This window comes from Amphibalanus amphitrite, unplaced genomic scaffold (assembly GCF_019059575.1).
Source record: "Amphibalanus amphitrite isolate SeventyFive unplaced genomic scaffold, NRLGWU_Aamphi_draft 000449F_arrow, whole genome shotgun sequence".
NCBI classification, from domain to species: Eukaryota; Metazoa; Arthropoda; class Thecostraca; order Balanomorpha; family Balanidae; genus Amphibalanus; species Amphibalanus amphitrite.
In genome coordinates, this window is record NW_024881943.1 from 133786 (window position 1) to 161739 (window position 27954).

At 59.3% G+C, this 27954-nt stretch overlaps 1 protein-coding gene across 1 annotated transcript in view; it reads right to left on the reverse strand.

Moving 5' to 3' along the window:
* LOC122391692 (semaphorin-1A-like) overlaps positions 1-27954 on the reverse strand; it is a 68610-nt gene that overhangs the window by 12160 nt on the left and 28496 nt on the right. Inside the window, exons 3-7 of the mRNA XM_043385871.1 lie at positions 12542-12638; positions 9530-9644; positions 7725-7835; positions 6152-6242; positions 4571-4675 (exon numbers count right to left, since the gene is read on the reverse strand). Coding sequence (XP_043241806.1) covers positions 4571-4675; positions 6152-6242; positions 7725-7835; positions 9530-9644; positions 12542-12638 — 519 coding nt within the window. The remainder of the gene's footprint in view (positions 1-4570; positions 4676-6151; positions 6243-7724; positions 7836-9529; positions 9645-12541; positions 12639-27954) is intronic.

Here is a 27954-nt window from a genome sequence, read left to right on the forward strand (position 1 = left end):
TGTATTGATGTTGTGTTGGAGCTGTGAGGTGCGAACTGCAGGCAGAGCAATGTGCCCATCATCCCGGAGCGTCCTGCCTCTGCAGCTGGCAGTGGGCTCCGCTGAACCGCACCGAATTGACACGAGAACACCGCATGAACAGTCGATGGATGAGCCCATCACCAGGCGTCGGATTGGACTGTGACGGAGCCCGCCTGCGGCCGGGTCCCGCGGGGTTTGAGACGGACTGCCGGACCAGTGCGGGGTGTCAGACCGACACACACCCGGCCATGGAGACGGAGCCAGGCCGCCAGATGTGAGAGTGGAGCCACAGCCAGCAGTAACAGCTCGGCAGTTCTGGCCGGGTGGAGGAGTCTCCCCTCCCTCCCCCGGATCATGGCAGCGGACACGTGCGGCTGAGGCGGTCAGGTGCCGGTCCGTGACCCCGGCGGTCAGAGGTCACCCCGGGGTGGTCCTGTCGGCCGCTGCGCTCGGCGACACCGCCGACACGAGCCTAATGGGTGGTCCAAACAACCGTGTCGCCAGGAAACAAAACAACCTCTAAAAACAAGTACACACAACGAGTGAACGTTACCAGGAGGATTCCTCAAACAGCACTCCATGTCGTCACAAAGACTATGAATCAGAGTTTCTATCGAGATGGCCTCCCGCATCTAAATTCTGCGCCCAACTTCCTCTCCTCAGAGAGAATCTCACTACTGACGGACGGCATGGTCCGCCCAGACGGCCCACAGCCACGAGACGGGACCGGTTTGGAGACCGCAGGCGGCCCGACAACCCACTTAGTGCTCCTGGCAGCACGGCGTGGCGCCAGCCGCCACGCCACGGAGAACCAGTCCTGCCGCACGGTGGAAATCAATTAATACCGCGGCCCAGGCCGACCACCGACCGACCGTTCCGGGGAACACAAAAAACGCCATTGTGTCTCGGCCGAGAACGGTTCGGAGCGGCAATTCACGGGCGGCGATATTCGTTAGAGATAAGCCACTTGTTAAATGTGTACCGTTACGCAGTTGAGCGAGCGAGAGCTTCCTCTATGGAGCGGCGCCAAGTGGCCAGAAGTTATGGCCGACCAGCTACCGCTCCGACACGCTACCCGGCGCCGAAGATCACCGTGATTTCGGCTTCGTTTTTGGGTCAGGTTAGGCGGCGCAGGGTTGAATTTGAGAATATTCCGGCTCATGGCACCAATGATGACTGTTGTAACATCCTGAAAACATTAGATGTACGACGCCGTTAGCCCCAGTGCTCCGTTTGACCTGAGACGGCGCCCTCTGATCTATGAGCTGGGGTTTCTGGGGTTTTTCGGTGGGGAGGGGCAGAGTGGGGCAGGGAGGAGCGCTGCCTGTGTTTACTGCTCTGCCCGGCACCCAGAGTTGGGCTGAGTCGCGCGCAGCCCCCCGCTCTGGAGTCGAGCCAGACGGAGTGGCTCTGTTCCGTCTGCTGACGTCATCGGTCGGCGTCCGAGCTGGCACGGACACCCCGCCGCGCCGCCCCTCTGTCCCCGAAGTCGACCCGCACCCAGTGATGGATGATAAAAACTGTAACAAATGGCGGCCACTCTGGAATTCACGCTATTTTTAACAGGTCAGCTCAGGACAATTAATGACTGCCAGCTAGTGACACACGATGACCTCGGATCGAATAAAAATACCGGCCATATTCAGTTTGAATCGACATTATTTGGAGGTGAAACATTTACCTGGTTCAATGATGACGTTTACTTCATTGATATAGATGCTCTAAATATCACCGTGAATATTGCTAGTTGCACATCAACAGCATACGCATAGCTGTTTTTGATTACATGCCTCGCGCTCCGCAGTAACGTATTACCGATAGTGTCAGGCGGTACAGCATAGCTGCAGGCGCTCACTACTAGTGGCATCTAGTGGGCGCAATGCGCACTAAACTGCCCATCGGATTTGCGGGTCAGTATAACTTCCAGGCGTGCGCTGCTGCCGCTACAATCTTGATTGTTTGTTTGCGCTGTGTGCTGTTTACTGCTGTTTGTTGATTGAATGTTTGCGCCATCAGTGTTGCGCTCGAACAACTCAACTAACAAAGCTGCGCGTGTTTTCATATAACACCGAAACCACTCGGTAACTCCATCTGTAAGTCGTAAGTAACGACAGTCGTGCCCTCGTCACGCCGGGTCACGGTGGCGTCACGAACCGACCGTCCGTGACTTACCGTCACGGACGATCGCAGCGAACGGGTCCGTGTGTTACCAAACACCATGTGCCTGCGTCACGCTTTGAAATTACGCCATCGACCAACAACACTCGCAACACACACGAACATAAGCAGCGCTCGCCGGCAGTGCCACCGTCTGCAAGTGCAGGCTCATCCAGCTTATCCAGCTTAAAACTTTCTCGATTATACCAGGATGGATGCACGGCAGGCGGTTTTTGGGAGCCATAAGCCGCGCTTCCGAGCTTCTAAGAAGAGTAGAGAGTTGTGAGTTGACAGTGCCGCCGCCGCGAGCCGGTGACGACGCCGGCGTCTAGTTGGAGCGCCCTGCAGCCGGGCGGGTCGCCAAGTCATACGGACAGTCGGCCCCGGGGACCGGCCGATCTGGCCACTGATCAGCCAGTCACCGTCCGACCGGCCGGCAGAAGCGGACGAGTACACACGAGACGGGAGAGAGGTGCAGGTCCAGACGAGAGGAGAGGGAGAGAGAGGGGAGGCACGGCGCCCACCTGGACGTACGTCGTAACGTCAGCGTCGTCGATCGCCGACCTGTCCGGAGCCACTCTCTCCAGACAGCGCGGCCACCGCGGAATACTAATGACCGCTGCACCGGGCGCCGCGGGTGACTTTACACTCTGCGGCCCTCCCCGGTCCTCTACCGTACCCAGGCGGCCGGTCGGACGGCTTTTTCAGCCGGTCAGAGTACGACCGGAGCGGCGCCGCGCCGGTCAGAGGTGCCCGGACAGGAGAGCCGTGACCGGTCCAATGAGAGGCCACGGCGCGTGACCGGGACCACTGGCGCCCCTCACCGAGACTCCCGTCCCAGCGGCGGATGAATGGAGCTTCACGGACTGTCGGCCCGTGTGAATAGCGCCACGTGACCGCGGAGAATAAGACGATTGTGGTGCGATTTAGAGCTCACTGCCTGCGAGTGGATGATATGGTAGAGACATCCTATTCAGAGCCCAGCGGCGTGAAGGAAATTAAGATAAAAGGCAGATAAAACAAACCGACATAAACCAGGAAAGCCAAATAGCTACACGTGAGCCGGCGGCGGCGTTAAATAAAGCCACGCTTTCAGGAATATTTTAGTGGTAACTGGTAAGTGAACTATTACTATCCAAAATCTTGAGGCATGAAACTTGATCAATGATAATTACCATGCTTCATCAACGGTAAATACGTTTTAATGAGCACTTATTGCTTTGAAACGGATGCCAAAATAACGACTTCAAGTTTTCAATTCGAATTCGATTAGGGAAAAAACAGCTGCAAGCAACAAGATATAAGAACGTGCTGATTTTATTAGAAGATCCCGTTAACGATGCCACGAGGTAGCTCTAAAATCAACTGACGCGGTGTTCAAAACATTTTGTCTGTGATTTTGGCCGATGAATTAGACATATTACGCCATTCACCCACAAAAAAAAACGACAAAACCAAAATATTTTTCGGCACATCGACAAATTTACTTTACATAATGACCTAGCCAAATTTTCCTTATTTTAAGCAATGTTTAATGTGTGGAAATGCTAAATGCTTTAAGAAGCATCTTTACTAGCAGTACACCATGTCCCAAGCATGATGTAAGGCATCATTCAACAGAAATGGAACCCGACGAACCAAGCACTAGCGGCCCATCACCATCGAGAGAAAGGTCTCGATCCAGATCTAGAGCCAGGAGCGAAGAAAAATGCATAAAACCGAAAGTGAAACCTGTCAAAATTAGACAAAAAGCAACACGAAAACAGGTCAGGATGAAACCGAAGGTCGAATATGAGAGCGATGATGACAAAAGCTTAGCTGGCTCCTCAGATATGTGCGGTGATCAATATGAAGAACCAAAGGATGAGGACGAAGAAGAAGAAGAAGACGAGGAGCAAGTATGCGCACCAGTGCGACCGAAGAAACGAATGAGTCGCAAGAGAGCACAACCTTCAGATGAAAGTGACTCACTGCCGGGTAGCTCAAACGATGCCTCGTTCGACGAGACTCCAGACCAAGACGGTGGCGACGACTCAGACATCAGTAGTGCGCCTACCGAGGCACCATCCGAGGTCGAGTGCTCAAAGAAGACAAAATCGCGACGCAAGCCGATCCTCAAGAAACCCGTCATGCCGCGAGGGCGTCAGCGGCGACGTCAACGATCCCGTTCGGTCAGGAGTCACATTCACACACTGGACGACCACGATCGCGGCTCAAAGTGTCGTCTGTGCACCACTTGTGCGGCGCGCTACCAGGCCATTCTAATGAACGGACGGTACGCATAAGTTTGACACGCACAAATTCTTAATTATCGTATATTTTAGTGACCTGTCTCCGTCCCTTTAAAGTTCATCTACTCTAACCTTGTGAATATAAACCCCGTCAGACTCACCATTTAGCTGTTTCAGCTCGAACTGTTCGGTGCGGAGCGGATGTCTGTAGATGAGTGGGTCCGAGCCGGCAAAATCAGCCACCGTTCCCGCATACAGCTGGTCATCTGTGGGGAAAAAACGAGTCGTCAAACAAATAGTTCATCAAAATTGAGACAGCCATAAACCTCTCCTTGTAGTCATCGTTAAATCACTCGTGCGTTTTCAATGAGCGGCGTCCCGTCTGCCCATGACGTTTCGACCACGGACCGGACGTTGGATGCCGGTGACGTTTAACTGTGGACCAGACGCGGGGGTGGGTTGGCAGCTGTGTCGCCGCCGCCGTCACAGCTCACCGACCACTGTGGTGCCATAAAACACCAACTAAAAACGCGGCGCGGCCGGCTGCTGGCACGGCTCGCCGCAGCACTGCTGACCAGGCCAGCGGTCAGCGGTCGGCAGCGACCCGCCGACACCAGCTGACACCGTCAGCAGCTCCGTCCCAGCCGACATCCCCGCCCCCCTCCCGGCCGCTCAGAGTCTGCATTCTACATACACCCCTCAAACCATCGGTGGTCCGAAGGGTACCCAAACACCGCGCGCCCACCGCGATAAAAGCCGAGCTGTGTTTCTGCGACGGGTCTCGATTAGAGATCAGCAGGTAGCGGAGGGTACCCGGCGGTGGCCACTGGCCGGGGAGGCGGCGCACGGTCCCGGATATGAACCCCGGGTGCGCCAGGGTTGAGTTGAGTGACCCTCGGGCGAACCACAGGCGAGCCCGCCACCCAAAGCTGCGCGCGTGACTGGAGGAAAATGACGACAAAAAACGGCCTTCCCGCTGCGCGCCCGCGATCCCTCCACCAGCTATCAGATGAAAATTAACTCGTCAGATGAGAGTGGGAATTGAGAGCTTATCTTGCACAGCCGTGCAGCCTCCCGAGAACGGATAGTAGCTTAGACAAATTGGACGATTTCCCATCTGTTACTCGTCGCTGTAGTCAGATTTTCACAGGCGAAGTGCCGCATTTAGAAAAGTCCGATTTAACAGACCTGTCGGGACGAAAACCACCTGCTCCCCTATAGCTCCCGGTGCCAGCGCGGCGCAGGCGTTCCCAGGATGGGCATTAGTAACCTCACAGCGCTAACAAACTCGGCCGAACTTCACTTCATCATAGAGGCGCCGCCCCAGTGAGTTTCGGCGTCAGTAAACTCGGTAAAGACCTCGCGAGCCATGGTCAGCCCAACAACTTTGACAGCTGTTACGTCTCGGCTCGTAACTTGTCTCAACCAGCTGTCCGACGTCCATTGGGGGCCATCCAGCCGGAACACTCGACTCGGCAAACTTTTCCAATAACACATTCATCGAGCGGGCGAGCACGCCTCAGAAGCAGGGCGACGTCTATAGAGAGATACGCTGTGGCGATGTGACATGGGTGCTATTGGTATGTTCAGCGGCGACCCGGCCCCCATGGTGTTTCCAATAGGCGACGCGACCGGACTTTGGCGTGTTCATTGACGGGATGGGGTCAAACTCGGCCGAACTTCACGTTTATGTGTAGTCAGTTGACCGAGGAGGGGGTCAGTTGACCGTGGCCAGCACTCACCGACAAATGTGACGGTACTGTTGTGGTGCGGGTCGTACGGACAGATTCCCTTGCCGTCCACGTCGTTCCCTTCAGCGACGTAGCCCAGCTCCTGAAAAGGTCACAATGAATTATTACACTGGCACGGAAGACGCAATCAAACTCGAGTAGACACAGAGACACAATTCTGAACTGCGCTCAACATTTCAACGAACAGGAGCTTGAAATGCAGAATGTGATGCCAGCTCTAGAAAAAGCATCGGATATCAGCACTCTTGGAAGCACGATACTTTGTGGACAGTCACTCTCAATTCTCTGGTGACAGCCGCGATAAAATCTCTAAGTCAGTTGATCCCTCAGGACTGTCGAGCTGCGGGGCCGTCGAGCCGCAGCTCTTTCACTGGCCCGACAGCTCAGCCGAGTTGACGACAGGCAGTCGGTTCTCGGCGAGAATTTCCGTCCAGTCAACACAATTCGAGGCGGCTGAGGTGCTCGCTTTGTCAGCAACCCGCGGGCAAACAGGGTAAGCCCTGGGACCCGGGTGGAGGGCGGGCAGAGGGCGGTGCGCAGAGGACACAGTCGGACGGCCCAGCCCCAGGAAACGTCCCACATTCCGACAGTACTTGTCAATAGGGCCTCATTCCGGCGTAGAAAGGACAGGAAGTCAACTGCGCTATAGCAAACACCGCCACCATGGGTTTCCCAGGGACGGGAAAACATAGGTATGAGAGGAGCCCTCCCAAACGCGGCGGGATTTTGAGTGACAGCTGTCCAGTGGCTCCTGCCCGGGCTGGGGGGGGGGTCAGGCCGCAGGGAGGGGTGACACGCACCTGCCACAGCTCTGACGTGTCTGACCGGTCCGGCCAGGTCAGAGTTTTTGCCCTGTGGCGGCCGGTTTTTATTGGCCCAGTTTTTGCAGTGCTGTCGATGACCCATGTCATGCTCGCGGTGGGACATAGCAACGCCCTGGGCAGAGTCAAATAGTCGATCGGTCTTTAGCGTGACGGAACGTTACGTGAACGTGACGTTACGTGGCGTACGGGGATTAAGTAACATAATGGAAATAAAGTCTGGAAACGTGAGAGGCTGAATCCTTCACTGTAAATCCAACTTGACCCAGCTGACCTAGAGGGTCACACTAAGCGAATGTGCCCTGAATGGACGGCTAGACACATTAAAGGGTGAAGGAAATAACTCACGTCCTAATTGCCGGGGGACACGCAAGAAACGACACAGAGATTTAGAGGTAAAGAAGGAGGGACTGGTGGGAGAGAAGGGGGCACATTAAAACGGCGGAGAGAGAGGAAGAGTGAGAGAGAGAGAGAGAGAGAGAGAGAGAGAGAGAGAGAGAGAGAAAGAGAGAGAGAGAGAGGGAGAGGGGGAGAGGGCAGAGACGGAGAGCGGAGGCGTTGGGCAGAGGGCGCGCTGCACAGTAAGTGCCTGGGAGTGGTGGCCGGCGGCCGTCCGTCCGTGGAAGCCGTGACGCTGCACTCCGTCCGTCTGTTCCCAGGTGCAGCCAGTCAGGGTCACCGGCAAACCACCACGGGTCACCCCCGGGTCACCCTCCCAGTCACGTGACGCCGACGACACCCACCGGCTGTTTCCTGTAGCTGCGACACTTCGGGTTGTACGAGTTGGTGCCACACACGAACAGCTCGCCGTCCGACTTCTTGGCCAGCACACGCACGTAGTTGTGACACGCCTCCTGCGAACAGAATACCACAGTCATGTAGCGCCGACACGTATATCGTAACGTGGGCCACGTTCGGGCGCACCTCGCGGATTAGCTAAAGCGGGTGACAAATTACGAAAACGGGCTTATGTGTGCTGGCGCGCGGCGGGCGTCACGTTCGGGCCAGGTTCTGGGAGTGTGAGCCTGTGTTCGTGTACGGCCATTGAACATGAGCGGCCGACAGTAAGAGGACAGGTTTTGAGGCTGGGCCCGGTGACAACATGTGGTCAGACGGGTGTGACGTGTCTCCTGAACGTTACCCGGCGTCACTCCTCGTACGGAGTGGGCCTCCAAACACGGCAGATAAAACAGAGAGGCACTGCAGGGTCCAAGTGGTCGGCTGAAGCGATGGGGCAACTCGTTTGATTAAAACGGTGCCGCCGTATCGAGTGACAGCTGCAGTGGAAGTTAGATTCCGGCGGCTGCCTCTGTAGCAGACCAATATATCGGATCGAGACCACCTGCATCCCTGCGGCGCCTCCTCTCCCCCAGCGCTCCCCCGCCAGTCTGCAGTGCGTGACCTGCTTCGGTCGTCAGCAGCTCCAGTGCCTGGGCGGTGACGGTGGGCGGGTCGGCGGGGAGCCGGAGAGGGCGGCCCACAGTCCGACAGAAGCCGTGCAGCCGATCGGTCGGCAGGCACGCCCCCTCCTCCCCGCAGCCCCAGCAGTCCAGTCGGCTATGCATGGAATAGCAGCGGCGATAGCGGGCGTCGACGCACGCCGACGCGCCTCTAGCGGACCCGTCATTCTGAACGCGCCGCGCCGGCTTACATATGAATGGAGACACGCTGCTACGCCGAGCCACCGACCTCCGTTTGGCGCAGTGCTCACTGAATAGAGAGGCGACTGCTGGCACGTCTTCGCGCCAGCTGCTGGGATTTTGTGCTTCACGGCGCGGAGAGGCGACAGGGCAACGCTCGACGTCGGCCGAGACGCACTGGGGTCCAGCCGCGACACAGGCGCGCGCGATATAGGACCGACAACGAAAACAACAACCAGCGGGAGTGCTGTGATGGACGCGGCACCCAGGCGGCGGCGCCGTTCGCGGACGAAATATGACCTCGTTAACCGCGATATGGCGGTGGAAAGCCTCGTGAATCGTACACGCTTGGTGCCGGATGCCATTGCGGGGCGCGGCCGGTGAGCCCATCCAGCACGGTCGGGTGCCGGACGCACCCGCGCGGCACCCCGGCCCGTGACGCGGCACCCACCGGGCACCCGTGAGCAGCTCGGCCCGGCAGGCAGTTTGGAGCGATCGCAGCGCCAGAACGAGGACCGTGCTCGTCCGAGCGAGGTCAGCGCTATTACAGTGTGCCGTGTTCATTTACACCGTCTCGGTCCGACAGTCAGCCACTGGAGCGAACAGTGTGACCCGCAGTACACACATCTGTCGCGCGCGCGCCACAGTTGTGCAAAGAGGCCACTTCCGCGCCGGATTAGCCGCCTTTCACCGTGGGCCTGCGGTCAGGGCGTACGCAATAGCGCGTGCGATTGCGGCAAACTAGACGCAGGGGTAGATGGGTTAGATACGGCAGGGAGCTATTATCGCGCTGCACTTTATATAGACCGCAGAACACTCCGCGCGGTGGCCGCGTTTCCACACCGTTCGTAGGTTACGAACACATGTGTAACGCCTGCCAAAATCGGACGCGCGTCCGGTGAGCTCACCTCGCTGAGGCCCTTCATGATGCAGAGTCGGACGTCGTGCTCGGGCGAGTACCACTCGAGACGCTCCTCGCGGTGTTCGGTGAAGTCGGTGAGGCTGATGTTGAACACGATGTTCCTGCAACAGAGCGAGGCGTGGCGTTAGCGGGCGTCACAAGGACCGTCACAGTAGAGGCAGCGGGCCAGGGAGGACCGCAGTCCGGTCTGCAGCCGTCCGCGGCCGGAGCAGAGAAGCCGCCGAGCGGTGAGAGAACAGACACGCCGCCGACGCCGCTATCACACGGCCGCCGACGGACAACCAGGCACGCAACACGCCATGAGCAAAGTGTAAGCCACATAGGGCCGCAGCACACCGTTACAATTACAGCGGCACACATTGCCCGCAGTGCTGAGAAAGCCGCTGGTCCCTAACTATCGCCTACCCGTGCTAAATTCCGAGACCCCACGGCCCACTTTGCAGCTTTGCCATGCACTGCCACAATTCCCACAGCCCATTTGGGCACCTCGTTTCCACAATGCGGCGCCGCTTGTTGGCGAGTTGACCCAGACGTGTGCTGATGAAGGATTAGCCCTGGCGCTGATTGTGTCCGGTGACGGTCGCGCACGGCGGTCGCGGCGGGGCGACCGGCCCTGATTGTCGCACATCGGCCATGGTTAGTGTCCATTAGAGCGCGGCCCGCTGTGCCATTAGGTCCCCTTTGTCTCACCGCAGTGCGGTCAGGTGAAGGGTCAGCCCATTCGGACCGTATTGTCTCGCTCTGTGTTCTGTCCGTACCCAGCGCGTCAGTACGCGCCGTCTAATTCGACCGGCCGCCGCCGACCAAATGGCCGCTCCGGCCACCGTTTCCGCTCGGGGTCAGGAAAGGTCACGGAACTGTCCCCAGAAAGCTCCGTCGACATTCGCTCAGTCGTCGGTGCGACGACAGAGTCGCCGCCGCGCCGGCCAGACACCCGAATGGTCCGCCGATGACCGCCACCGTTTCTCCGCGGGCTAAATTTAGCGAGTTTGGCAGCTAGCCCCTGTCAAATTCCGAGATGCCCGGCTCGAGCCCGGGTCGGAGAGCTCGCCACGGCCAGTCAGCAGTCGGTGGCGTCTGTGGCCAGCGCGGCCGAGGTCAGAGAGGTCAGACGGGTCGGAGGTCAGAGGGGGCGCAGGGGTGACCCCGGCCGGCAATATGAGCCGGATGGTGTCCCGGAACTTTGGAACAAGGCGAGTTCTCACCATACGCCTCGCTAAACGGCGGACAGCGCGGCGGTAGGTGCAGGGTGGGGGGAAGGGAGCCAGGGTGCAGGAGACAGCACGGCATGACCGGCACGGGCGCCAACTACGCGTGATCGCTGCGTAGTATGCGAGCAGCGATTTAAGGCATCGACTGCGGCCTCCAGACAGTCACGTCGTTCCTGTCTCTTTGGTTGGACGGTCAGCAATGAGCCGAATGAGCCCGACGAGCCACGAAACGAGCCGACAAACGGACTCGACACGACGAGACAAACGGGCTGCGCTCCAGAGTCCGAGACTGTCATGAGAACTGAGCGACAGACGCCGCGCGGCGCGGGTGGCCACCGTTTGCAATGTTGCGGCTGCATCGCGCACAACTTCGCAGTCAGCCACAAGAGCACTTCCCTCAACGAGCTGTCAAGTTAGTGAGCCGCGCTACGGACTATCATTTAGGTAAACATTGCCGAGTCTTAACGATCCGTTTGTGGACGTCAGGGGACGGAGGAAGGGTTGCGCTGGACGGCTGTGTCGTTCCGTGGGGCGACTGCTGCCCGTTGTTGACACTGAGCGCGGATGTTGTCCCGTTTGTGACGAGTGGCGAGGTGGGGGGGTCCGTCGGCCGGCGGAGGTATCCTGGGACAGTCCGTCGGCGGAGACAGCCTGGGTCGGTCCGTCGGCATCGGATGACGTCGCCCGGGCCGTGTTTAGTCTGTCGCCAGCGTCGGTCCTGACACTCCCACGGCCACCGGTCGACGGTCGACGGTCGCCCGGACCCGTGGGAGAGCGCCCCGCCCCACCCCTCCCCATCAACATTCACCCCACCACAGACTGCGCTCCCGCCCGGGGCACCTTACTGCAGACCGCGCCCCCGCCCCCGGTACCGACAAAGTAATGGCGCGTTTTGGACGTCACACCTCTGCAGGTCTGCCCTGGCGGCGCGCCGTACGGACGCCAGCGAAGTCGCAGCACGGCGGAACGGTACGTGCTAGGAGCGACGGACCACGAATCAGCTTCAGTGATCCAGCCGTGGGTCGTGACATAAGGCAGAAAAGGACTATGAATGGCAAGCCAAGACGGGGAGGGCAGCGTTTGACGTCCGCGATCCTATTTTGGCTCCAAGGGGCGATAGGACGTAGCGGTCTTGGTGACCTTTACCACCGACTGAGTTCCAGGTCATCGTCAGTTGTCACAGGCCACCGTCGGTAGGATATGAATGCGGCGGACAATACGGCAATCATCGGAGCCGTCGCACAATGTCGCGCTCGGACCCGGTCACGGCCGGGGCACGGTCCGAGACAGACTGAATGGCAAAAGGACTGGAACGCTGAGGCCTGCTTTGAATGATGACACGCTATTGCATTCATTGGAGTGGTATGCCGACTATCCGCATACAATGCATGCAATCAATGTAGGTAGCTTCCTGATCGGCAAAGCTGCTCACTAATCGGGACAGTAAGCGCATCGAAACGCAGATTTATCGAAAAGATAGAGACGATAAAGTTCGAGCTAACGGTCCGCTGAATGCCGATGTGTGTCGGACCGCTGAGCTTGCAGGCAGGATGTGACTGAATGCAGAGAACCGGTGATCTATAGCTGCACCCGGAACGATCACAAGACCATTCCATGACCCGATCGACGTTTATATATGACCCCGCGGGCAGCGGATATCTCTGAGATTATTGATAACGCTGTCATTTCTGAAGCCTTTGAGACCAAGACGAAATTTCGCCGGCTCGGCGTCTCTCGGCCGATGTCATTCAGAGGTCGTGCGTTCGAATCCCGGTGCCGTCACTGACCTTGCGCCTATGAGGAGCGAGTTGCCGTCCTTCTCCAGCAGTTTGAAGTGGTCGCTGTGGGACGTGTTGCCTCTGAACCGGAGCACGTCCTCGTCATCTGCAACAGAGCAGAGTCATGCATCGTCAGAGACTGTTGGTCCACCCGTCAACCGCCCAGTCAGCGCCGGGATATAAACGGTCGATTAGGGAGATTTAAAACGCATCGCGGCACCACACAAATCACACTAAGCACCTTCATTTCAAAACAGCTTACGTGTTAATATTCTGTGAGGCCGTTTTTCTGGACGTATCCGCTGTGGGAATGGGCCCAGGTAAGTCGTGCGCCTCGCACTCGGGATTTATTGGCCGCGTATTCGCGTGACCAGCCGGGAGGGCTAAGAGACGCTCCCACTGCCGCTCGCACCACCCGCCCCCACGAGATCGAGACTATGTGTGGGAGGTAACAGCACGTCGAGCGACCCGAATAAACACTCAACGCAATCGGAATGGATATCCCTGAGGCATGAAGCAATGATTGCATGCAAGTATTCATTCTCAATTCTCAAGTTAGTCGTCTCCTGTGTTCTATACTTGTATGACGAAAGCATGTAATAGCCTCCTTTATAGAGGATATGTTTGATATATTCAATAAATAAATGAATAAATAAATGAATAAAAAATAAATGAATAAATAAATAAAATTACAATGCAGCATTTCACAAAATTTGTACTGTGCGGATCAAAGAAGGCTTACGAATAAAAGTGCACGACTCTGTAGCTCAAAGAGAACGTCTCAATTAAGATGCGGCCCATTGACTTCGATTAAAATTCCTTCGACCCGTTTCCGACGGCGTCTCTCCCTCGTTCGATCGGAATGTCGCCGCGCCGGTGACCGCAGATTGGCGCAGAGTCGCGGACCATCCCGGTCGTGACGGTCCCGCAAACATCGCCAGCTGGCGCCGATTCCGGCGCGCCCGGCTGTGATTGGCGCTATTTAGATCCGCCTGCTCGCGGTGAACAGCGGCGAGCAGCGGCGCACCTGTTCCGAACACACCGACCAGAAGGCGGATCCGGCAGCGGCTCTATCAGTGTAGCATTGTCACACCGGCCAATTGAGCCGCTCGTGGCGTGGCTGTGCGCCACAGGTGTCGCACGTAAACACCGCGCCGCGCCGCTGCTCGTGGAAGCTATGCAGTGCCCTGACTGCGTCCCGTTACCGCTTTGCGCCTTTTTTCGGCCATTGCCGGCATCTGGCGCACAGTGTGAATGTGCTGCTAACGAGACTCTGGTGAACGCCGCCCACCGATGCACGCTCAAACGGCCCTGATTCAGACGCGGCCGTGCAGACGCGGCCCTAAGTTGTCTGAATGGCCGAGACAGGAATTACGGTGTTCGGCGCTGAGCCGATGGTGCGTGACGCGAAGAGTGTCTTCTTCCTGGCCAGGTTTTCGTACACCGGTCCACCCCTGCAGTGTGGCACGAATCGATTGTGGAGCGGGTCTGAAGTAGGTCGGACGGCCCGGTGTAGTGCCCAGCTACGCCTCCAAGTGGGCGCCGTTTCGTTTGCACAATGGGCTTTACACCAACAGTGACACCCTCTTACGGAGCTGCTTTCTCGGAGGCGCGAGAACCGCTGCGGCGTCCACAAAGCCTTTGACACGGGTCGGGCGACGCGGTTAGTATCTGCTGTGTCCGGGCGGCGGCTCGTCAGCGGGAGAGAGTCCTTTTCATTAGCGCCGCGCCGCTGACCGCGTTCCGACCTGATACGGACGCCCGCGCGTCAGCGGTCTCCCGGCGAGAGGTCAGAGGTCGTGACAGGACGGCGTGAAACGCGGCTACCGTCCGAGTGGGCAGGTAAAAGCTCTGATGCATTCAAAGAAATTGCATTGTAAAGCAAATGCCACGCCAGTATGAAAACCGCAATAGGAAAAGTATTAAAACGTTTAAAATAGAGGAATCTGCCTGATGGCGCCAGTCTGAAAGCATCTGGAATCTAAATAACGGTAGAGTCTATGTAGTTCTAATTTACATATATTACGCTACTGTGACATGATGCTAATTTCGCTGGTGATTTTGATTGATCGAATGAGACTAGCCGCAATTATTTTGTGTCCAGAGCTGCCTACAGAAGTGGCTATGTAGATCTGTGTTACGTCCTGCGCAAACTTCTGAGAAGCTACCTCTTATGAGGGCACCTTTCACAAATCTCTCCTCGGCTATATCATCTCTGCATACCTAATTCCAGCGCTCAACCAGCGGAGGGGAGCGCCGGCCCTACAGAAGCCTTCCGCCAAACACTTTCTCATGTGCACGGAGGGCGCGCCCGCTCCTCTTCTCGTCTGGACGTACGCGGAAGGCTCCCCTCCCGGCAGCAGCTCTGAGCGGCAGCCATCGCGGGACCGGTTTTGGGCAGGAGAAATCACGACTGCGGCCGGCGGCGGTGTCTGGCCGCCGCCCTGAGCCGCCGGCCCGCCGCCCCGCGCCGTCCACTGTCCACACGCCGCCGGCGCCGTTTCACCTGTCGTTCCGACGGGCGGCACGACGGAGGCAAACATGACGCCGGCGCGACTGTTTGCTCGACCCGACTCCGTGCCGGTCGTATGAATGGGACCCGCTCGGCGTCCGGCCGCCGCGCAACGGGTCAACCCACACAGCGCAACGACAGTGCAGCAATGAGCGGGCAACGAGCCGGATGGCACCGGCAGCGGGTCGCAGGTGGAAAGGTCACCACGACGTGCGACCAGCCATCAGACAGGACAAATATCGTGGAACAGATGGCCGAAAAAAGTCGCTCCGTTATTCTGCCAGGAGCGGCGGCGGCGGTGAGAACGGGGGCGGAGGTCATGTCCCGGGTGGAGGCGGTGACCGCGGCGGGCACGAGTCGGACGGTGGTCGCCGCTGCAGCCTCGCTGGCCGGCGTGACCATCAGCCAAACAAGAGCGGTCATATCGATGGTAATTGTATCGGTCTGCAGCACTAATGGCGGCGTTAGTCAGCACAGTACAAGTCACGCAGACTCCACGTGTCGGCCGATGGAAGCCTGATAGAGGCAATAGGCCGATGATGTGGAGAATACATGGAACAGCAAGAGCTGGTGGAAGCCGGCAGAAGCCGGCGGAAGGCGGGCGGAAGGCAGACGGCTCCGCATACCGCGCCGATCCGGCGGCGGGCCCGCGCCGTGTCGCAGCGTAATGTGACCTGACCACTGCAACCGGAGACTCGGCGCCGCCGGCCGCAGCGCGCTGCTGAAGCTCAGAGATTGGCGAGGTCACACGGCCTGGCAGCCGTCCGCCGGTTCCCAGACTGCAGCGACAGTGCAGTGGGAAGGGAACGGCGCGGGGCGGCGCGAGGTTAGATCCTCGGAGCCCGGCGCGCAATACGATCTGATCACACGTGTATCCATTGAACGAAACTGGTTCCCAGAACGGTTCACCGCTGTCACACACATTCCCCGTCTGTGTCGGAGCCGCTCGGGACGAATGGGTGTCTCGGCGGGCCGTCCCCCTCCCGCCGAGTTCATTCAGTGTCTCTGTGATGTCCCCCGCCGGTGTTTCTCTCTCCTCAAAGCGGCCCTATCGCAGTGGGTCGCCAGTCGCCATTACTGCTCGAATGTATAATGCAGCGACTGCACCCAGCCGGCTCATGTTTCTTGCATGCGTCGGTGGCAGCGGTTTGGAAAGCGTCTTCGACTGCTGCGACCGCTGCGCTGCAGATGCACCCATCACCCGAACATCGGAGAGGCGTTGTGCCGAGGTCAGCCTCACACTCGCGCAGCCTCCACAAACCGGCGGCCTCTCCCTTACCAGTCAGACCTTGAGGCGTCTTAACCTTCGCCCCAGTGGGGGGGGGGGGGGGGGGCATATGTTACCACCCTGTCGCGTTTTTTGCGTGTGAATAAAAAACCGCGACGCGTAGCGCCGCGCCGCTTGGGGTAGCTTTTGGTACATCGATTTTGGAAAAAGTGTGAAATTTTTGACCCCAGGTCATGTCAGGTCAGGTCACCAGGTCAAGTTAACTGACCAAGCCTAAAAAAAGTTTGCAATCATGTCCAGCCTGCAGTGTTTGTCAGAAAGGTTTCAAACTTGGTGGATTGCATGATGTTATGGGCACCTACAATTTGTATATCTCAGATTTTTTATATCCGTGACCTAAGGTCAGGTCAGTGGCGTGACCTTTCCATTACAAGTGAATGGAGAAAAATGAAAATGCCTCTAGATCCGTGTGTACGCATAGGAACAGTCCAAATATTTCAGAATCACAATGATTTGGACCACCCGTGATGACCAAGGTGTCATTTTTGCTGATAGCCTCTAGAAAGGTCATCCGAGGTCATCTGAGGCTACAAACATATTTTTGCCAATAACTCGCGATTGGAAAGAGATAGAACGCTGGGGATGGTCTCATTGTGTTTGTCTTGCCGAGACGCATCGACTGATATGCAACATGACCTTTTCCGGTCAGGTCATGACCTTGACCTGAGGTCAAATTTTCAAGTTGACCTTTCAAGGTCAAATTATAGTTCATTCGACGCGTCTCGGCGGGAGGAACACGATTCTGGCAATAGAAAGGTCGTGGCGTTTTGTTGTCAAAAGTTATTGTCGAAAAACACTTCGTAAAAACAGCTATTTTTGGAGTTTTTGCCCTCTGGAGGCTAAACCGTTGACCCGAGGTCAATTTTGATTATGACCTTTTCAAAAGAAGAGTTCAAGAGCTATCGATTGCTTTTCCATGCGTTTTTCTAGCTACCATAGTTTCTGAGATAACGGCATGTTTTCTGAAAAATATTATGACCATTGGCAAATTTTGACCTTTGATGACCTCTGGTGACCCCAATATTGCTCTAAGATGAAAAATGACTGAAATACTTTCAAACGTACGCATTGAGAGCTATCGACTGCTTTTTACCGCGTCTTTCTAGCCCTCTTAGTTTTTGAGTTAGAGGTGGGTGGTAACATATGCCCCCCCCCCCCCCCCCCCCCCCACTAGGGCGAAGTTGGCTGAGACTGCCACTGGGGCGCGGGTTAAACAGAACCAGCCGCTCGGGTGTCCGGAATAATCCGTTCTCCAGGCCACCCACAGAGATCAAGAGCACCAGCCGCGGACCCCTTCACACCAACAAAGATGGACTTCTGCCAGTCGCAACAGCCGAATCAATTAGTCCGGGCGAACTCCTCCCAGCATTGGACGCGCTATTGAATCCAGAGTCTGTTTTGCGCACCTGTATAGTTGTTCCGTCACCCTTCATGCAGGTCATATAAAAATCTCAAGTGGGCCATCCGTCATCATTGCCACCACGGCGCCATCCATCCCTCCTTGGTCCCTCGGCGCCTTTCACCAAGCACACACAGGCGGACGGACGGCGACGTTCTCTGCACGCACCGCGCGCGTTTTTCTGCGCCGCTCGTTACCGGCAGACTTTTTGCGCGCCGCTGCAGTGCGCCGCCGACTCCAACTCGTGCGCCGCGATTGCCGACGCTGGTGTGTGGCAAAAACGGCGCGGCACTCGCGGCGTCTGTGCCGCGTACAAACGGCCGCCGACCGCCCACGCACGCGCTCGGGGGGTGCGCTGACCGGGGTCGTGAGGAGGGCGCACGACAGCTACGCGATGAAGTCGCTTATGGTTCGCGGCTGGTATGGTAAACAGATGGCCAGCTGGGGCAGCCCCGGGCCAACATATCGCGAAAGATGAGAAGCGACAGCGGCTATGTAAAAAAATGACGCGCTATACATGTCGTTGGAGTTTTGCCAATGGCGAACACGAGTCAAAACATGGGCACTGAGAGCTCATCGCAAATGACAGGATGTCATGTCCTGTCTTGGATGTTTGCCAACCCAAATCGTCACATCGCAACCATTGTGACGAAGTGTTCGAGCACTTGGGAGGGTGGTTCCGATCTTGTTCTTGGGTGCAACAGGTCGACAGACCACTCGGCGCGCAATCGGAGCGATGATTTACATCGACGTCTGCTCGAGGTCCACCCAGATTAATTCCTCGCTACGTCCAAACTCCCACCACGCCGCCCTCCACCCGCGCACAGAGGTCAACCACAGGTCACCGGAGTGTGCGTTTTGAGCGCACGCAAGGCTGCTGGTGGCTTCTGGGCGCGCCAGAAATCAGGTCACTCGTGGGCCATCGCACGAAACAATGGGAGTCGGGCAGAACAATCACGCCCCCGCCGGAGAATGACGCCACTGTTCCCATCGTAATGCGTTCCGGTCGATTGCGGACCGCTCTCGATCTGTTTTTGCACGATTGTTCAGCGCATTATATGTTTCATATAGTCAATCACCTATCACTGTTTGAAAACGGTTTCCTGTGGTTCATCCACCCCAGTCCATTGAGGCACTTAGAGTAAATGGGAACTTCACAGTTCAGACCGCTCATTAGGGTCAACGCCCGGCAGTCTGTTTGATGTCATCCGCTTCCGGTGCTTCCGACAGGCCACCGGAAGCCTCTGAATGACCGACCGCAGTCGAATTATCCTAACAGACGTCCGAGGCGAGCAGTGGCAGACTTCCCGGCGCCCGGCCGCCGCCGAAGCACCGCTGGTCACCGGGTCATGCCGGAGGCGGCGGAACAGCTCAGTGACCCGGCTTAGTCGCGCCGGCCGGTCGGCTGCGGTGACCCGACCCGGTGAGGCCAGGTCCGAGACCGGACTGTCCAGCCGCTCGGTTAGGAACCGGCGCTTCCAACCGCAGCTGAGGCGCGCTAAAAGCCACCTCGGTCAGCGGTATTCCCGGGCCATTTCTCTCAGCCGACCGACCTGCCCTGCCCGGGGGGAGCCCGTGGAACGGCAGAGGTAGCAGAGGTAGCAGCGGCGCGTGGCCGTCTCATTGGGGTCATCTGACCACGCCGAGCGTTCCGGCCGGCCGGTGGTGAATCCATTACCGGCGGCCGCCCCCGCCCGGCGCGCCGCCGACCGGCGCGGCCTGCAGCGGCTGTCAGCCGGCTGACGGGTCGGGCGGAACGTCCGTCTTCGCCACCGCCGACGGCGACGGCCGGCCGCCCACGGGCCGCTGACCTGCCCTCCGTGACGCGGCAGTGAGCGGTGGCGTGAGTCAGATCCAGGTGGGGTGACCTGGGAGTGGGAGGCTGGACCTCAGGGCAGGACAGGACGTGAAACTGAATACGAGCGTGACTCTACTGTGACCTCACGGTGACCTGAGCCGTGAGCGTGACCTGAGGGTGGCTCGAGGGTAATACGGTGCGACCCACTCCGGTTAACGACCGTTATAAGTGAGGACAACCGTGTGACAGTGCAGACTTCCAACAAACTGTCTTCACACGTTCACTGTGATCACAGGCTCTACCGCGGTGCCACTCCACCACGGTGACAGCACAAAGCCCTGGCGTCTCTGGCAATGCATCCAGCCCTCCCGTGGACATTGTACATACGTGACAATTGTACGTGACAATTACGGCCCACACGTGACAACGAGCTGGGACTGCGGCCGAGAACGCTCCCACAGCGCGGAGGGCATGGCTGGCGACAGCTGAACCTCGCAGATTTTCTCACACCTGAGGACCCGTGCTGATCGCTGCTCTCCAGCCGACCAGTCACTGCCCTGCACGCAGCACGGAGCGCCACGAACAGCGCGCGCTCCCCAGGCCCACCGTTTGGAGCCTCACGCCTCCTAAGTGCCCCGATGGACGGTCAGCCCGTAACTGACAAGGAAGCTAACACAGTTCGACATACAATGGTCATGATTGATGATGGCGGTGACTTGCAGGCGCGCCCGCCTGAACTCGTCTCACTCCCACTCTCAGTGCCTGCTAATGACCCGTGAGCCGCGCGGCGTGGGTTCCGCGCCGCTCTGAGACGTCGACCAGCCGCCGGCCAGCGTCGGCAGCCGGCCAGTATCGGCAGCTATCTTAATTACCATCTCACGCAGCCGCGCAGAGCGCACCGGATGCGCGGATTCTTGCGGCAAAAACCATTTATCTGGCCGATTGCGCGGACGGCATGCTAGACAAATAAACAGGCGTCGATTGGCGTCGGCGCCTGTACCACCAAGTGTTTACGGCCGTCAGCTCGTCAGCCACCGACAGCAGCAAGGACAGCGGCGGCGCGCCGTTCGGGCGCTCCCAGCTCGGTGGCTGGGGTGCCGCGGTCGTGCCGGAGGGAGGCGCTGCGTTCCCTGCCGCGTCACTGCGGCAGGGGTCACCGGTAACCGCGCGGGTCACGCACCGCCGAGCTGCGTGCCGCGCCGGCTCTGAGAGGCGGGAGCGGCGGATCCGGGTGGCTCCGGCGGTGGGAAGGGTGGGCGCGGCCCGGCAGGGAGCGCCGAGCTGTTGTTGCTGCCGCTGTTGGGAGTCGGCGCTGCTCTTTTACCGCCGGCTCGGCTGGGCGGGGCAGGGCCCGGCGACTGGCCCAGTCATTACCGGACAAAGCGACTCCATTCGATTGGAATGAACTGGCCGCATGAATAGGCGCCGCGGGCCGGCCCTGTGGCGGCCCGCTCCTCCACCAGCTGGCGTGTCATTTTTACAGACTCCGCGTTCCAGCCAGAGGAATCCCGCGGGGCGGCGCGGCTTCGGGCGCCGGTCGGTAGATGGCATGCCTGGTATCAGCCCGGCCGCTGCGGCTCATCTGAGCCCAGAGGAGGTAATCGCCGTCACCTTTGAACGGCCCGGATGCCTGCGGCCGCGGTCACCGACACATAATGGCCGATAATCACAATACGACCGAGGCGCGGTTCGAAGCGCCGCGGATGGACGACCGCTAACGCCACGCGCCCAACGACGCGTCTCCAGCAGCCCGAGGGTTCCGCCTCCGCCGGGAGACGGCCGAACGGCTCACTGGCGGTCGCGTCAGGCGCCAGGTCAAAAAGTTCATGGAGGAAGTGCCTCCAGCTAGCCTTGGGCCGCTGCTGGCGGCGACCACGAGCAAAAACATCTTATGAAGCTGACTGAGCCGGACGGCCGCGGGAGGGGGTCGGGGGAGGGGATCGGACAGCCGAGGGGTCAGGGGTCGCGGAGCCGCCGCCGGGGACCCGCGGCGGATGACGGACAGCCGGGATGGAGCCGGCAGGTGGCCGCTGGCGTAACGTGAGCGACCGGTGCTCCCAGTCAGGGTCAGTGTCAGCCGAGTCGTGACGCTAATAGTAGGTCAGGAGCAGAGGCGCATTCTCCAGACCAATGCCAGCCGGCTTCCGAGACGGGATTCTCACAGTCCAGTCTGGCTCAGCTCCAGGTAAGAGGCAACTCCGCTCGAAAACGTTGACTTATCCCTCATGATTGCTATGATAGAAAACATTCCAATCCCACTATAGCAGTGGCATTTAGGTGGACGGAATGCGCCTGCGATGACTGGGCCGCTGAGCCGCCCGGCGGCGGTTGGTTGGCTTCTCTGGCGTCCCTCTCGGCCGGCTAACGGGCCGCGGCGGCGATACGGTGACCGGCGCACTTCATTACACCCGAATACAGGGGTTCCCACGGCCGGGCGCCCCGCTGGCGGCCCGCCCGTCCCGCCGGGGGTAACGAATTGGGGTCAGCCGTCCCGACCGGCCCGCCCCGCCGAGCGGAGTCCGGCGGACAACGGGAGATGACCGAGACCGGTGGGAGAGGGCACCAGAGAGCCGGACTTTGGAGACGGCGGTGACCCAGTCGGCGACGTCAGAGTCGCATTGGGCAAGCATGCATATGGCAGAAGTGTATGAGCCTGAGTATCGTATGATGACTGGCAGCCTAACCAAGTTATGCACTCGGTGGTGAGTTATTCACCGGCATTGTGCACCGTCACACCCGGCCGCGCTGCCAGCGCTGCGGGGCGGTATTTCAAATGGGCCGCAATCACCGCAGAACTGTCGTTTGGCACACATTCCCGCACTCGGGCCGGGCAGTTAGACCTGCCGGTGGGGTTCATGCATGGGAAGCGGAATGCCCGTGTCACGAACCACTAATAAAAGACACCTTTTCATCGATCCGTCGTATAAGCGGGTCGGCGGTGTTCCCTTCTTGCCCGAGGCACTGTTCCTAATGCGACTCTAATAATTTGTCAATAAAACAGCGAGCGCCCGTAATCCTCGTATTAGCGTAAAATTCATGAAGGAACCCCATTAGAGCCGTGGTCAATGCGTCTAAGCACTCGATCAATCAGCTATATGTGCCGGGATTAGCTGCAGACGGCGCGTATAAAGCGCCCGCTGTGGGCCGCTCGCGGTCCCCCACGGCCGGCTATTGACTGCGGCCAGGTGTTTGACTATTCACGAGTTGATAGCCGGCCAGTCACCCCGGTCACCGAGCGCGGCGTGCAGTGACGCACTGCGCCGTGGAGTGGCGCACCGACAGACGGTCCGTCATGGGTTGATCGGGCGCCGCACGGGGTGCGCTCGCCATCAACTGATGGCCGTGCGTCCGCTCAGGTACCGTTCTCCAATGGAAATAAGCCGCTGTGACCGCACATTGTCCATCAGCGGGGTGTCCCCGGTCAGCAGACGTGATGAAACGGTTAGAGCCGGCCGCGGCCACTGACCGGTCGGCGGGGCGCGGCGGCACCCCAGCTGAGACGGTCACCAGGCGGGCTGCCACCGACGGCGATCACCCCACGGCGCTGTCACGAGCTGCAGACCGCCACTGCCGCCCCGGGAGCGATGGGTGTCATCAGCGACCGCAGGCCGGCGCTGCACAGACGTATGTCAGCGCCTGCTAGGAGCGCCGCGTTTGGCTCCGTCCTCACGGGCCGTGCAGGGACCGTCTCCACTGACCGCAGTGCGTGCATAGGGCGGAGCTCAGCGCGCGGCTCACTGCAAAGTAAGACGCACGCGCAGGACAGCGCGGTGCAGTGACCCGGCCGGCGCGTGCAGGACTCGGCGGGTCAGCGCAGACTGGTCTAACTGTAAAGGTGCCGCCCGCGCCGTGCGCCTCACTGCGACCCCTCCCACGCCGCCGACAGAGCGGTTCCAGGGCCCGGCGGTCGGCTGACCGCGACTCCAGGAGGGCGGGGTGGTGTCATGCATGTCGGGCCATCAGACCAGAACGGGCGTCTGCAGGTCACCTCCGCCCCCGCAGACGACGGCGTCCACCGCGACCGGGCGGGAGGGCGGCCGAGCGCCGACCTCAGATCCAAATCGCCCCGAATCGCTCATCCGGGCGTTTACATGGTCATTAAAACCGACAAGCCGTAACTATGTTATCACTCAGCCTATGTGTGGGAGCACAGGCGCATCTCCCAGGGTAGACGTCACAGCGCTGGTAGCGACATCCCACTGACGGAGACATGTAGTGGCCAGCGACAAAACGACCTCCCAAATGAGTCGCTTAGATTAATGGCAGGGGACGAAAAAGCGACAGAGTTCTTGCGCGGCCGCCTAAAAAGCGTCATCTATCCACGAGCGCGCGGCCCGGGGAGAGGGGAGCTGACGGAGCCTATCATTATCCACCGTCGGCCGATGACCCGCGCGGACGCCGAAAGCGGCCCGGGGTGGAGGACGGGGTCAGGGGTCAGGGCGCTGATGGACATCCTCGAAGGTCAGAGGACGGGCCGTTGGAGATGCCGGCCGCGCTCTTCCGACATGCTCGCTCTGTCGAGAACTAATAACGCGCGATGTAAATGAGCTAGGAACTTGTCAAGGAAACAATAAACCGCAGCAGAAAACAGAAACAACCGAAAAAGAGGGATTGAATCTTTGTAATACAGAGGGATCGTACCTATCTGTAGCGTGACGCAAGGATGAATGTGAGCCGTATAAGTATGAGTCAGCTTCAGCGTCGAGCTGTGAACCGGTGACCCAGCGTTGGTCATAGCCGCCGGCATCTGATGCCGGCAGGGCCGAGTTACACCCTGCAAGTAGCTGGGCCGGGCATGACGTATGGGAGCATGATTGGCTGGTTATGATGTGAGATATATGACGTATGACAGCGCGATTGGTTGGTGATGATGTGAGATGTGTGTCTGCGAGCTGTGGATGTGCCAGGAGGGGGATTGTGAGTTTAGTTGGCTGGAAGGTGTAGAGGAGAGCAGAATAGATCTTCTTCTTGTGCTGGACGGTGACTTTTAAGTCAGTACGACAAGCTATTTCGGCCTTCTCGACTAAGTGTTGTGATTATGTCTGACGTAGAAGAGGGCAGTGGTGCACCGGTAGCTGGTACCAATACCATGGAACCAGAGTTTCCTGCGCCTGCATTCGATCTGCGGGCAATACCGGAGTTCGACGGCAGCGGTGACGTCGTCAGATGGCTGGAGCAGGCGACACAGCTGTGTGCCCTGCGTCGTGTGTCACTGGCCGCTGTCATACCCACACGCCTGAGGGACCAGGCGTACGAGGTGTGGGCCACCCTCTCCTCCACCGAGCAGCGGGATGCTGCAATCGTCCGCCAAAAACTGCATCGTGCATTTGCATTGGGACCCGACGCGGCTATGTATGAGCTGTATCACCGACGTCTACAACCGGGCGAGTCCGTGGATGCCTACCTGGGATCAGTCAAGCGGCTGATATCCCTCATAGGTTCAGTGTCCAACGAAGTGATGACGACGCACTTCCTGCAAGGTCTGCCGCCGGAGGTGCGGCTAACAGTACGTAACAGTGCTGGAGATGAAACTCTCTCCTTGGAGCGAGCCGTCGCCGTCGCTAGGTCAACGTTGGCGATGGCGGCCAGGGAGAGAGCGACTGCATCGGTGGCTGTCGTCCAGCCGCCGCCATCATATGTACAGCAGCAGCGGGGAGCCAGAGGGACGGGTCGCCGTCCACCACTGCGGTGTTGGACCTGTAACCAGGTAGGCCACATCGCCCGGCTCTGCCCAAACGGGCACGGCGACGGCGCTACATCAGCGCCACGGGCTCCGCCGTCGCCAGCTGCCGCAGTGACCCAAGAGCCCCCATCATCGACATCAATGTAAATGGGCGCAAGTGCCGAGCACTCGTCGACACAGGGTGCAGCGAGACAGTGGTGTGGAAGGGCATGGTGTCCTGCTGGGAGCGGAGTGACGCCAGCTTGGTCGCTGTCAACGACAGCCCGGTGCTGTGCTGTGGGCGGGCTGTGGTCAGCCTTGGAGTGCGCGGGGCGACAGTGAGTGTGCGGGCGGTCGTCGTACCGGCCCGGTTGCTGGGCGTAGACGTGTTGCTGGGCATGACCGGCATTGACGCCCTGCAGGGCGTGAGTGTAAGTGGAGGATCCGTTCGCTTCGGGAGCGACAACCCAGTTGCGAGCGTCGACACGGCTGCTGTGGTGCAGCGTGAGGCCCCGCCGGAGCGGGAGGTGTGTCGAGCGGTCGACACGGCTACTGTGGTGCAGCGTGAGGCCCCGCCGGAGCGGGAGGTGTGTCGAGCGGTCGACACGGCTGCTGTGGTGCAGCGTGAGGCCCCGCCGGAGCGGAAGGTGTGTCGAGCGGTCGACACGGCTACTGTGGTGCAGCGTGAGGCCCCGCCGGAGCGGGAGGTGTGTCGTGCGGTCGACACGGAGCCGGAGCTAAGGATTGACGAGACTGACTTCACGGCTGTGTTCGATGATGTGTGGACAGTCCGTTGGAAATGGGCCGGTGGCGTGGCTCCGCCCCCGCTTGGAAACTCGATAGCTCAGTACGGTGTGCCGAGTTGTGCGCGTGAAAAATTCGATGCAGAGCTGGCGCTGTGGATTAGTGAGGGCTGGCTGCGCGAATACGATGAGACGATGTACGGTCCCGCACAGGGATTGATCCCGTTGATGGTGGTTACTCAGGCAGCGAAGGACAAGGTGCGGCCGGTGTTAGATTATCGGGAACTCAATCAACACCTGACACGTCACACAGCCGACGCTGACGTCTGCGTGGAAGAGCTGCGAAGGTGGCGACGTCACGGACGCCGGGTCGCTGTCCTGGATCTGAAGAAAGCTTTTCTTCAGCTTCGTGTGGACCCGTCCCTGTGGCCGTACCAGACAGTCATCGTGCAAGGGCGGCGGTACTGCCTGACCAGGGTCGGCTTTGGGCTCAGTATCGCGCCTCTGATCATGAAGTCTGTGGTCAGGAAGGTGCTCGCACAGAGCCCCGGGTTGGCAGAGGCAGTGCTGCCTTACGCCGATGATCTGCTGGTCAACGAAGCGGTGGTCTCGGCTGATGAGGTTGCCGAGCACTTCGCTCGATTCGGGCTCACATGCAAGCCGCCGGAGCGGGTCGCGACCGGTGCACGTATGCTGGGCCTTCGTGTCGCCGAGAGCGACGGGCCGGCACTCCAGTGGAGTAGGGACGGGGAGTCACCAACGCAGGCTCCACCCGTGCTAACGCGGCGATCTGTCTTCGCGTGGGCCGGCCAGCTGACATCTCATGTGCCGGTCGCAGGCTGGCTGCGGCCGGCCGCTGCATGGATGAAGCGGACTGCCAACCGCCTCAGCCCGGACTGGGACACTCCGATCGTCAGTGAGGAACTACAACGTGAGGTGGATGAGGTGTCACGGCGGTTTCGAGCATGTGACCCGGCACGCGGCCAGTGGTGTGTGACAGGGACGAGCGTCGTGGTGTGGACCGACGCCAGCTCCATCGCCCGCGGTGTCGTGCTTACTGACCCTGACACGGGCGCCATAATCGAGGACGCGTCCTGGCTGCGTGCCGAATCGGAGAGGGACGTGCACATCAATATCTCAGAACTGGATGCCGCTCTCAACGGTGTCAACCTGGTGGTAGCATGGGGCTTCCGTCGCCTGACGCTCCGGACAGACTCGGTGACGGTGCACCGCTGGCTGAGTGACGCGCTGTCGGGTAAGGCAAGGCTGCGAACCAAGGCGCAGTCCGAAATGCTTATCCGACGGCGCGTGGCTGTTTTCCGTCAGCTCGTCATCGAGTACGAACTGGAGGTCACTATCGAGCTGGTCGCGTCAGCGGTCAACCGTGCTGATGAGGTGACGCGGGTGCCCAACGCCTGGCTGCAGACTGCCGACCAGCCAACCACTGATTCGTCCAAAGCACAACCGGTGGCTGTCGCTGCCATCACAAGTGCCTCAGCGAGTGACATCCGCACCATCCACGAAAACATCGGTCACCAAGGAGTGAGGAGAACGTTGTGGTACGCCCGACGTGAGCTGGGGGTGAGGCGGGTGTCAAAACCAGCTGTGCGAGACGTGGTCAGACGATGCCAGACGTGTGCCTCGATTGACCCGGCGCCGGAGCGCTGGCCCGGTGGGTCACTCGGAACAGAACGCACGTGGGATCGCCTGGCCATGGATGTCACCCACGTGTACGGCCACCCATACCTGACGCTGGTGGACTGCGGGCCGTCGAGGTACGCCATATGGCGACGGCTTCGCCGGGCAGGAGCTCTGGAGATTGTGAGTGAGCTGGAGAACGTGTTTCTAGAGCGTGGAGCCCCGGCGGAAATACTCACGGACAATGCGACAGAGTTCCGTGGCCGGGTCATGTTAGCGTTCGCGGCTCGCTGGGACGTATCCATCCGGTTCCGCGCTGCCTACGAGCCCGGCGGGAACGGCATCGTCGAGCGCCATCATCGTACCATCAAAGTGATGGTGG